The following is a 13,499-nucleotide window of genomic DNA, read 5'->3' on the forward strand; positions in this document are numbered from 1 at the left end:
AAATATCAAATGATATAGATCTAATGGAGAAAAAAATAGCAGAACTAGGTGACAGAGGAATCTACTCCCTTGATATTGTCAAAATGGTTATAGGGAGCTGGAAAACAAAGAATTCTTTGCCCATCCCTGTAATTACTGACCTTGAGGGGTTATGTACTGAGCTATTATAGGCACATTATAAATAATGAATATGTGCATTACTTATTTTATTCACCTATTATGGCAAACTTAAGCCTTAGATTGAATTCTACTCCTCCCGCCAAATCAATACTCAGAAAATGTTAACTAGCCCCAGTCATGTTTATGGTGTTGGTAAGCTCATGACCAAAAGGCTAAGTGTTTATCTCTGAAAAAAATAATACTCATCTACTATGTGATTTCTTTCAGGATCAAGAAAAATAATAATCTTTAATTACCCAAAGAGTTTGATTCTTTTTGGCACAGTACTATTTAAAGATTGTCATTTCATTTAAGTAAAAAAAGATAAATTCCTAGAGATTAATTTGTTAAATAATTTGATTTATACCATTAATGAAACATACAGCTACATTAAAACATTCTTGATACCTATGACTCAAGGTATCAAGAAATACCTTGAAGCGATATCCATAGTTGATTTTGTTCTGTAAGCCCTCAAACTCAGATACATAGCCACACAAAACCGCATACCTGAAAAGAAAAAAAAAAACAGCGGACATTGTGTAAACTTTTAATCAACTACCACCAAATATATAACATTTTAAAAAGATCTCTAAATTGTTCATTTAACAAGAGTATTCATGTGGATGCAAGGGCCCTAAAAATAATAAATGCTTGACATTAATATGAGACCAGTTTCCTCACCTACAACCGGTAGTACTAATACCATCTATCTCATGGGTGTGCTGTGAGGGAAAAATATCCTAAATGGAACTGCTTAGAATAGCGCCTAGCACGAGCTGAATTTCAAGAAAGATTAGCTGCTGCAGTCGCCATCATCGTCAAAGTCACAGAGACTCTCAGAAAAGGCTCATCATGTATTACATTGAAAAATATATTGTCAATAGATCCCTGTTTCTCTTTAATAAAAATAAAAATTTCATGGCCCCTTTTAATGTCATTAGAAAGTTAAAATAAATATGACTAAAAACAAATAAAATCAAAGGTAATTTTAGAATATGTTTTTTCAAAAGTTCCTCATGTCCTTCAATTCTTCCTTGGAAACACTGCATTTATCACAAGAATAGTGCACCTCATGGATTCTTTACTTTTTTTTTTCCATTGGGAATAAAAAATTTACATAAATAATTATTTGACTATAGATTGGATACAATATTTGTTCAGCATTTTGCTTCCTCTAAAAATTGAGCATACATAACTTTATTACATTCAGACTGTTTCTGCCTGTGCAAAAGCCTTCAGAGTATTTCAGAGCACTTTTGTCAGAGACAAAATATTCATTTGCCTAAATATTTCAAGAGTAGGTCTTAATTTTCACTTGCATTGTCATAACTGAAATGAAAAATGTAATTTTAGGTGTTATTTATCTTGATTGTTTCTCTGGATACACACAACTTTCAAATATAAACTTGAAGTGAACAATTTTCTTAATTTGGAACAGTCAGACCATTTCGGGACACAGAAGATCTCGTAATTCACAGAACTCATGCACAATCAATAAAATGGCCACTTTTCAGTTATGACATTTTTGACCTCTTAGTTTTCATCTTCTTTATAATGAACAGAATCTCCTACAGTAGAAGCAAGAGTAATGACAAAAGCAACCTATTAAAAGTGATCTGAGATTAGGAGATACTTCCAGTCACAAAATCTAAAATCAGACTGCGTTTCACATGCATCTCTGCACCACCAGAGATTGGGCATTTAAGGAAAAAGATTCTTGAACTCTCTTGTGAAAATTGCTATTGTTGTCTCCGGCCTCATCATGTTCTTTTGAAATGCTCTCTGTCATTCCGGTTTATCATTCCTCTCAAAGAGTTCCAGATTGTGGAGAAAAATTCCACACAACTACATCCCCAAACTCCCCATTTTTGTTATGGGCATCAGCATTTTCCAAACCTTAGGACACTTAAAAAAACTTTTATTTTAAAATAGCTTACTAATGCACAATATGATGACCATAATTAACTCTACTGTATAATATACAGGAAATTTAAGAAAGTAATCCTAACAGTTCTCATCACAAGGAGAAATTTTTTTTCTTTTCTTCTTTCTTTTCTTTATATTGTATCTGTATGAGATGATGGATACCAGCTGAACCTACTGTGATCATCATTTCACAATATACATAAATCAAACCATCTTGCTGTATGCCTTCAACTTATGCAGGGATGTATGTCAATTATTTCTCAATAAAAATGAAAAAATTTAAATACAAATAAAAATAGCTTGATACTTACAGGAAAGTTGCAAAGATAGTACAGAGAATTCCTGTATACCCATATACAGTTTTCTCTATTCTTTACATCTTATATTACTAAAATACATTTATCACAACTATACTAATATTGATATACAATATCAATTATTTTCATGATGAACCAATATTAGTACATTGTTATTAACTAAACCCTATGATTCAGTCTAATTTCCATCTGTTTTTCCCTGATACCCTTAAGTTTTGACACTTTTCTCTCCATCTTTCCTTCCATATTTATTCCTACTAATTCACACCTTGTTTGGTATCTCTTTCAATATGTGAAAATCTTTTAATTACTACTATCAACCATTGTAATCAATTATAACAACAATCATGCACCATGTTCCTCCTAATTATGTGTCATTTGCAACTTTTATAAGCACACCTTCCATATCTTTACCCACTGACTAAATTACTGAACACACTAGTGTCTAAAATACAGACCTGGAATCATGATATTGTCAACAGTTATTCTGCTGAATAGCCAGGGCTCAAACCCTTCTGCCAACACAGGTAACCCTGATCCTTGCCCATATCAACATCTTGTCCCCATGAATATCACAAGTGAACTTGTCTTAATTCATTGCTTAAATCCAGATACATTAGCTCAATTTCTCTACTCTACCTACTAGCAAATTAAAAACAGCTCATGTCACATTTTTAGAAAAATCTGTGTTGGGTCTACTTGAACTTCCCCATTCACAGAAAACCCAACTAATTATTGCGCTGCAATCAAAGGAAAAGAGTCTATCTCTCTGATCTGTAGTGGTGGAATCAATCTTCTATTTTCTGAAAATCAGAACAACTGATGCACATCTCTAGCTTTTACAGAGCTCTCTCAGCATGTTCTCTCCAAGTTCTCTGACTGAAGAAAAAAACATGACTTCTGAAAACCATTGTATGAAACATGTACATTTTCCCTTACAAATAGTCTGTCACCAGAGTCTTATGTCTTTCATAATCTTTTTTGAAGTCTGCTTCTTTAAAATCTAAAGTATGTATCTTCCTGTGTGCCATGAATTCAAAGTTCATCTGACCACTTTTTCCCAAAGGATCATCACTTCTTTTCTGGCAATCAATCCCACCTATGTCTCTGGATGTTGTTTTTTATATTGTTTATCTTTAAAAATGTAATTTAAAATTTTACTTTGTAAACTCTCACGTTGATGGGAGCTATGAAGAAAGCTAATGCACAACATGGTCCATTACTTCCATCTAGAGGTTGTTCTAACTATACACGCTTTGACAAAAATTCTGTATTTTTCTTAGCACTGACATTGAATATTTTAATAATTGACAAACATTCCTGTTTCAACAACTAGTAAACAACTACTAAAACAACTCCATTAGTTTTTCCAGTAGCATTTTTGATTTAGCACCAATGCTATTTATACTGTGACAGAGGGCAGAGGAAGAGTAATGAAATAATGAGTATATACAAATATAAGATCTTTTTTTTTCCCCACTTATCATGTGACTCAAGGTTACTAATCACCACACCACACACACACACACACACAGCCTTGCTTACACTATGTATAAAATGGAAACAGGTTGTTCTATGAATCACATGCTAGAAGGCATGTGGATATAATTTGTGAACAGTAGAGCACAACAAATACGTAAGACGTTTATAATTAAGATCAGGCCTATTTAGCTAATAAACTGCAAATCCATTGGTGATTTTGCTCTCTTGATTCTATAAGTATTTTAGGCTGGTACAACAAAGACAACAGAATTTTATAGACAGCTTATGTAGCCTTAAACTTATAATTTCATTTTGGAAAGGATGAAAAACAAGTCTTTAAAATAATGTTTGTTTTTCAATTATTCCCTTGATAGTAATCCCTTACAATAACCTATTTCTAATGATTGCATCTTTTATTTCAAACTGAAGGCTTATAAACCATCACAGAACCCTGTAAACCATGGGTCAGCAAAGTTGCTGCGGGGCCAGGTAGCAAACATTTTAGGCTGTGGGATCAGAAAGTCTATGTTACAGCTACTCAACTTCATCACTATGTACAAAAGCAGAGGCACGGCTGTGCTCCAATAAAACTTTATTCATAAAAGCAGGCTGTTGTATTTGGTCTATAGGCCACAGTTTGTCATTGAAGCTGAACAAATGAGATAAAGCCTTAACATAGTCAAAAACATTCCAGCAGAATAAGAGCTTTTCACAATATTTTATTACAATTAATTATGGAATCCATTAACCTAAATTACACCCATTGCTTCTCAACTCAAGTTTTAATTTCTCTTTCTCATCACCCTAAACCTCTACTACTGTATTTAATGGAATGAGAATTCTTGTATTCAGTAGACACATTATAATATATTCTAAGAATTAAGATAAATTTAACATTTGAATTTATTAAATTTTATCAATGGATCAGATTTTGTTTTTTAATTAAAAACTGATACTGAATAAAAAATCATATGAAACAAACAGAATTGGATCCGTACTCTGCATGTATCTGGGTGTGTGTGAATAAGATTTACCCTTGGGGTTAAATCCCATGGTTATAAACAAGACAATTAGTTCACTAGAAAAAGGGAAAAAGATGAACAAAGGAGAAGTAGCCAGATCAGTGGAAGACAGGCTGAGAAACCCACAAAGGAAGAGTTAAGCATAATCTATCCTCACAAGATGTTTATGAAGCCCTCAGAGAAGATTCAACTTAGCTCCTCCATGAAAACTTGGAAGTTCACATTGATAAGTGTCCTCAAATTAAGGATTAACATCAAATGCACATTTTAAATGTGATTCTTTATGGATGCAGGTGCATGTGTGGGAGAAGGAAGAGGACAGCAGAGGAAGAGCAACCCAGCAGGAGGATGAGGAGAAGGGGGAGGGAGTAGAAAGGAGGGAGAGGAAGAGGAGGAAAGGGAGGTGAAGGAAGGAGGGAGAGGCTCAGAGTTAAGATTAGGGCCTGGGTGTTCTTTCTGCATCCAAATCTGGCTAACCAGCTCCCAAACACCTCCAAAATCCAAGAAGATGAGGGGAGTGTATAGCTCGATCAGTGTAAATTCATCACAGCTATACCAGAAATGGAAGAACAGAAGTACCTTAACACATACCTGTATTAATTTATTAGTATTATGCAAATTAGATGAGGAAGGTGAAGTTGGCTATAGAAATAATAGCCAAGACCCTTATATACTGGAGAAATGATTTTAAGGATATGTACCAGGATGTTGTTAACTACAAAATTACTTTTCTCCTAGAGTTTTGGCAGAGGCACCAAGGGCACAGAACAATACTTTATCTATAAGGTACTCCATGTCCTAAAGCAGGACTCTACTGCCCATGCATGACACATTAGTGAAATTATTCGCAGGTTCTGCCAGGCTCAGTCCTTCACCCACCTCCAGGCTGCATAAGAGAAGGCAAAGAATTCACTGTGGCAGAGAGAGACCTGGAGGGAGGATTTCTGTGGCTAGAACTGTTAGGGTACGTGGGTTCCGCCTCTCATCTTTTCATGGGAGAGGGAAGGGGGTAAGCTTGCATCTCATTTTAAGCCAAGTGATGGGGTTTCAAAATATCTATTCTTATTTTGGTATGTGTCCCTTAGAGTTTGGGGGACATAAAAAATGTTATCTGACTCCTGCCCAAGGAAGTTTTGAGAGGAGAGTTTGTGAGTGGAGCTCCCCCTGCTGATGGCAGAGTAAAGAAACAGGTCTGCTTTGGGAAAATGGTTTTGCACTTCTGAACTGGTAAGGCAAAAATGAATTTCCTGGGGGATAAGTGTGGATCTGCACAAAGAAGCCATTTTGAGAGAGATTTTGCCTAAGAGTTCCCCAAAAGGATAAAATAATCCATAAGAGGGGTGGATTTCTGAAAACCTAGGTCTGACAGAAGGGTCATGAATAAATTTATTACTGTATCTTCCTAGCACCTAAAGACCTGTATTGCTGGGGAGAAAAAATAACCAAGGAACTAAGAAATGTTATAAAAATGCAACTACGAGTAAGAGGAAGCTTTAATTTAAAAATACATTTCTGCTTATTTGTGTTTTATAATTCTAAATATATACCAAGGATCCAAAACAAAACATATTCAAGAATAAATTTTTTTTTGCCCCAAGGATATTCACCTACCACCAACCAACTAATTAAATTTCCTTTGTTTGAGCTTTCTTATATTATAAATGGCTTTTCTCTGACCTGTGAATTTGTATACCTTCACTCATCAAGGTATAAGAAGTGGACGATGTGCTTTTATTCTTTGAAGCATTCTTTCTACATTTCTTTTAGAAACATGGCATCATGCTAGTGTTTGCTTTCAAACAAACTGTTATATTAAATGAGATTTCATAGAATTATCGGGCTCAAAGCTATTGGACTTGGTAGATTCCCTTATGAAATCTTCAATGAAAGTTTATCTTAAGTATATTTAAAATACACATACTTTTAATACATGAGACTAAAAAGAAAAGAACAGTTACTGTGCTATAGACTAAATATACTTTTGGGTGAATGTGACAGACAGGTTAGGTGGGTCAGTAATATTTTAAAAATCCACTGCAATTTATAAAGGGACATATTAGAATATCACAAGGCTGCATCAGTTCTATGTACTTACCAGAGATGACAATGTCCATTCATGGGTGCTCTAGTAATAGCTTTTTCACCTAAAGTCTTTCCTGAAACATAAATGGACTTACATTTAGTACCTTCATGTGAGTTGGTGAATTAAGCCAGTAGTTCCAAAGTATGGTCCCAAGACCAGAAGCAAAATCCCCTTGCATCTTATCAGTAAAGCAAATTTTGGGCCACACTGGAGACTCTTTCGATCAGAAACTCTGAGACTCAGCAATTTACTTTAAGGAGCATCTAGTGATTTTGAGGTATGCTCAAGTTTGAGACTCACCAAGTGATTTAACCAAGTGCAAGAAAAGTCATTCAATCATTATTTAGAAGTGTTAATAGAAATCGTTTTATAATTAACTCAACCAGCATTTACTGAGTGCCTTCGAAGTATATTATGTGAGCCTCTGGGAATAAAACAGTCAAATAAGACACATTTCTTGACTTCCAAGGGTTCACAGTTCAGGAGGCAGCAGGTATATAAACAAATGATGTGCAAAAAATAAATACAAGGTAAAAAAAAGAGAGTACAGCAGAGAGAGCAAGTCTATCCAAAGGGGTAAGTGAAGACGTCCCAGAGAAGCTCTCGCCTAATCATTCACAATAATGAACAGGTGCAGTACATGAATAATTCTCCTAAATAATTTTATTTAGTTTTAGAATAACTTTTAATAATGTATTAAAATACTTTGGATAGAGGTCTGTCTAAATCATATTCTGAAACTCTTTCTCTAAAAGCAGCTGTTTTTTTTTTTAAATACCATCTATTTTTCCCTGCTCCTTTTTTTTTTGACTTGGAAAGTTTTGAAAAGAGAAGGCTTTGGAGTGAAAGAAAAATTAAAGACATTCTGATGTCAAATTACTATCCTGAAGCTCAGCAAGATGGCATTTAAGGGGCTTTTTGAAAGAAAGAGTCTGATATTCAGTGAGAGTCATGGTGATAAATATATAAATGATTTGACATTCTGGCTGTTTTTCTTTTACTGTTGTTATTTTGGAAAATTTCAAAACTATGCAAAAAAGTGTCAAGGACAGTATAATGAACAACCATGGACTCATCACTCAGCTTAAATAATTATCAGCTCAAGGCTAATCTTGTTTTACTAAGATAAATTTTGAAAAAAGTATTAAAGTTTGAGTGGTTATTTCTTTGTGGTATCTAGAGTTCTACATTACAAGAAGTAAGGAGAGTTATTTTAATTGAGGTGAAAGACTTTGCTATTATTGCTTCTCAAATTATTACCACTTAATGTTTCATCTTCCTGTGATTTCATCAACTTTAAAACCTGAAATCTGAGTTTTTCAGTGGCCTATTCTAATATGCTCAAGTATTTTTAAAGAACATTTACTTTCATCCTAAAAAATCTTTCTGTCCTTAGACTATGTATTTTTCAGTACCAGGATATAGTGAAATAGATTAACATACCGGTTTTAGCTAAGATAATTTAGCTTTAATTAAAATTCATTAGTGGTTTATTACAGATAATGATTACCACTTGAGGATAATCAATATTTACAAACTGCTTACCAATATTAGCATAATGTTTCTTTTCTTGTGCATTTGTAGATAGCTCAAACATGTCTCCATACGCACGAGCAAACCGCCAAATAAACTCTATTTCATCTCTAAACTGAAAGGACAGAACCGCACATTAGATTAACTCAGTAACTTGACTTTATATCAGATGGTAAATGTTTTCCACTGCAACTTATAAAAACTTAGGCAGGTAAATTGGTACCTAGAGATGATTGTGTCTACTCATGTGCATACCAGACTTTAAATTCAAATATTCATGGCTACAAATGTGATTTGATACAGTGTTACATTTGGATCATAACACCAATGAATATTATCCAGACACTAGCTCTACACCTACAAAGAAGAGAGAACTGATAGGTGTCAGAATCTATAAATTCTGCCCAAGTTGTAGCACCTTCTTATTTTCCTTTCTAAGTTATCTACTGTCAATGTGATGCCTCAATGGGCATTTCAGATAATATTTGTAAGGTATTACATACACTCAAAAGAACAGTCACTTTTTTTTTAACCTAAATTACCTAAAAACATAATCCTAGAGATTTAAAACCTTTTAGATAATGTGTTTAGAGTTGCTAAATCTTCAAACAGTTATATTGCAAACCCCACCCTTTTTTTGGTGGTGGTGGTGGTGGTGGTAAGGATGGGCTTTCCAAATTCAGCCCAATATTAAACACTGAAAAAGGATTACTGGTAGAAATATATTTAAATATCAATGGCTGTTATATTAACGACTATAAGATAGAAATCTTAAAATGTAGCTTTTCCTCCCCTCCAGAGAGGCAGTATGTCTTGTTCTTTATCTGTTATAAAATATTAAATATATCAAATTGATAAAAATCAAACTCAATCTGTATAATTATATCTCTGCTTCTTGTTTTTATCATCTTAGAGCCTAGTAAACTCTTATATTTACTTTATAAATTTTAGTAATATTATTTTAAACACTTACATCAATCATGTAGTTTGTGCAAACTGTAACAGGATTGTTATGGTCATAACACAAATGGGACAGCAGATTAAATCAAGAATTTAAAACTATACAAACATGTTATTATCACATATCTCTTACCTTTTCTTTGTGGTCACAAAGTAGTTCAAAACTCTCCATTTTGCTAGACTCATTCATACGTAAATTATCGGCAGTCTGAATAAGGGCATCTAGATTTAATTCTTCTATGTGAGTATTAAATGCCTTAGGGACTGGAAAACTCAGTTCTTCAGTGTCAGTATTAGCTGTAACATACCTAAAATAGCAGAAATAATCATCAACTCTTGTGAAAATTACACTACCATGGCCAGAATAATCCTTTTAAGGTGCAAGTCAAATCATTCCACTCTCAGGCTTGAAGCCCAGCAACGGTGCCCTCCTCCACTCTGAAAACACTCAAGTCCTAGTAACAGTCTACGAGGCTCGATGAGATTTGTCTCCCAATTCAATCCACCTCTCTGACCTTGTTTCCTACCACGTTTCTCACTCATTCAACTGCATACTGGCTGCCTAGCTTTTCCTTAAGTATGCCAGGGACACTCCTACCTCAGGACCTTTGCTTGCTGTTCTGGCTGATGGAATGGCTCTTCCTTCAGAATAGGATATAACTCACACCCTCACCTCCTTCAAGCCTCTGCTCAATGTCATCATCTCAGTGCAGTTCATCCAGACCACTCCATTTAATGCTGCATCCCCCACACTCCAACTCCCTCTTCCTTCACCTCCAATCTGCCTTATCACACTTGACTTTCTTTTTCTAATATACTGTATAATTCACTAACCTATCACATATGCTATTTTTTGTCAGTATCTCCCCCACTGGAATACATGCTCCCTAATAACAGGATTCTTTGATTTATTAATTGACTTAGCAAGTGCCTGGAACAGCACCTGACACTGTGGATACTCACTAAATATTGCTGAATGAATGACACAGAGTTGGAGGAACTCAAATGTGTGTTATATTATATGATATATATATAAACTATGTTCTATACACACATGCACATGTATTTTTTATATATACACATATGCATGCAGATGCATATATATGCACACATATGTGCATTAATCTGTAGCTCCAGATGATGTTCTAATTCTTTGCTTAGTTTCTAAAAATTCATGCTCCCTCCCATATTTCCTTTTTGGTAGCATACAATTAAATCCACTATCAGAATGGGAGAGTTTTAATATAACATTCTAAGTAATTGATAGATAAAGCATATGAAAAATAGTAAAGATACAATTTAAACACCAAAATTAACAAGCTCAAATCCAACCAACATACTATATAGAACTAGACAAAGAACATCTGGAGAACACTTTCTTTTCCGGCACATATGGAATATTTATGAAAACTGTCATGTACACAAGGTCATGATGCAAGTCACAAAGGATAACAATTACTCTATTATGTAGACCATATTCTCTGTTCACAAAGCAACTAAATTCGAAATCACCACTGAAATGTAGAAGAGAAAAATCCAATATTTAAGAATAATTTAAAAATACACTTCTAATTATATGCTTGACCAGAATGACTAAAATGAAAAAAAAAAAACAATGGTTGGTGAGAGAGTGGAGAAAATGGAGCTCTCACACATGGATGATGCGAGTGTAAACTGGTACAACCACTTCGAAAACTATTTTTGGCAATGTATCTTAAAGCTGGCATATGCATCCTCTACAGATTCATCAATTTGACCCCTAGGCATATATCCAAAATAAATGTGTACCTATGTTTATTCAATCATGATAGGCCATAACTGAAAACTACCAAATGCCTATAAGGAATAGAAAGCTTAAATAGTGTGGCATATTTATACAATGAAAGAAAATTAGTAATGAAAATGAATGCTCTACAACTACACACAACAAAATGGGTGGATGTCACAAGATAATGTCTATGAGAGAAGCTAGACACAAAAGAGTACATAGTGTATTATTTCATTTATATAAAGTAAAAAGATAAGTTTAACAAATTCATGCATTTAGAAATGAAGATGGGTTATCTTATTGGGCCCAAGAGGCAGGGAGTGACTGGAGGAGGGCATGGCAGGAATAGCTGAGGTGCTAATAATATTCTGTCTGCAAATCTAGGTGCTGCCTACAGAAGTGTATTCAGTTTGTGAAAATTCGTTTATCTATATACTTGGCATTTGTTATTTTTCTACATGTATTTCAAAAAGTTTAAAAAGAAATTTAAAATACAAATCTCATGTATAAGAGAATGTAGGAAAGAAAGCAGAAATCATTATAAAAAGCATTAGGAATGAAACGAAGAACCATTATTGCTACAGATACAGTACAGGTTTTAAATAACACTAGTATAAACAATTTTATGATAATAAATTTAAAATTTGAAATGAACCAGATAACCATCTACAAAAATATAATTGGCCAAAACTGCTCAGGAAGAAATCAGTCATGAAAATGACATAAAAGGTGCCTACAATGGAAACAAAGAAGTAAAGTTATCTGTATTCACTGATGACATCATTTTGTTTATAGAAAATCCTGAGGAATCCACAAAAAAGCTATTAGAACTAATAAACAAGGTCAACAAGGTTGCAAGATCCAAGATCAACATATAAAAATCAATATATTTCTATACACTAGCAATAAACAACCCAAAAATGAAACAAACAAAAATTCATTTACTATATTATAAAGAATAAAATTCTTCAGAAAACATTTAATAAAAGGTGTGCAAAACTTGTACAGTGAATACTATAAAACATAGTTGACATTAAAGATCTAAACACATGAAATCCCATGCTCACAGATTAGAAGATTTAATATAGTTAACATGGCAATATTCCCCAAATTTATCTAAGATTCAAAGTAATTCCTATTAATATCTCAGCTGCCAATTTTTTTTTCAGTAATTTGACAAAGTGGTGTTAAATTTCATATGGAAACACGAGGGACACAGTATAGTCAAAATAATCTTGTAAAAAAACAATAAAGAGGATTCGTACCTCCAGATTTCAAAATTTACTATAAAGCTGCAGTAATCAATACAGTGTGGTACTGTCAATAAGGATACAGATATTGGAAAAGATTAGGGTTTATTAAGAATTAAGGGTACGTACAAAAATCCTTACATTTATGGTCAATTTATTTTGACAGGAATACCAAGACAATTCAGTGGAGGAAACAATATTATTTTCAATAAATGGGACTGAGACAAATGGATATCCACAAGCAAAAGAATGAAGTTAAAATCTTACACTATATATAAACCACAACATATATAAACATTAACTCAAAATGGCTTAAAAATCTAAATGTAAGAGATAAAACTATAAAACTCTCATAAGAAAACACAGCAGTAAATTTTGTGACTGTGGATTAGGCAGTGATTTCATAGATATAACATCACAAGTACAAGAGACAAAAGGAAAAAATAGATGCAATAGATTTTATCAAAATTTAAAACTTTTGTGCTTCAAAGGCCATCATGAAGAAAATGAAAAGGTAATTCACAAAATGGAAGACTTACAAATCATGCATCTGAATATATATACTAAATATACATATACTGAATATATGTGTTCTTATGTCTATAGAACAAGTTAGAAAATGTAGTTTTATAAAACACATCATTTATATACTATAGGGGTATATTCAGGAAAAATACAAAGCGCCTAAGAAAAATTCCACTAAATTTTTTAAGACTTTTGTACAGAATATTACAAAATACCATCTGAGAACACTGAGTGCCTAAATAAATGGGAACAGATACCATATCCATGGACAGGGACAATTAACATTAAAACAATTTCATATGGTACCAAATTTTTAATCTACAGTTTTAATGCAATTCCAATCAAAATCCCAATTGTGGTTTCCTATGGAACTTACCTGACTCTAAAATTAATATGGAAGGACAAGTGTAAGAAGAGCAAAGACAATTTTACAGACAACAGGACTATAGTCTAAAGGATAAAGTAAAGTGG

General features: G+C 33.5%; 1 protein-coding gene across 14 annotated transcripts in view; it reads right to left on the minus strand.

The window, feature by feature from the left end:
* Positions 1-13,499, minus strand: part of RMDN2 (regulator of microtubule dynamics 2) — an 84,099-nt gene that overhangs the window by 46,495 nt on the left and 24,105 nt on the right. For all 14 annotated transcript variants that reach the window (XR_012059115.1, XM_072937910.1, XM_072937900.1 and 11 more), the window contains 4 exons: positions 9,619-9,793; positions 8,538-8,640; positions 7,005-7,065; positions 594-669 (listed from right to left, as the gene is read on the minus strand). Coding sequence is in view for 13 of the 14 variants with exons in the window: in XM_072937910.1 (XP_072794011.1) it covers positions 594-669; positions 7,005-7,065; positions 8,538-8,640; positions 9,619-9,793 (415 nt within the window). In the remaining variant the exon portion in view is untranslated. The remainder of the gene's footprint in view (positions 1-593; positions 670-7,004; positions 7,066-8,537; positions 8,641-9,618; positions 9,794-13,499) is intronic.

The sequence above is a fragment of the Vicugna pacos genome, chromosome 15 (assembly GCF_048564905.1).
Source record: "Vicugna pacos chromosome 15, VicPac4, whole genome shotgun sequence".
NCBI lineage: Eukaryota > Metazoa > Chordata > Mammalia > Artiodactyla > Camelidae > Vicugna > Vicugna pacos.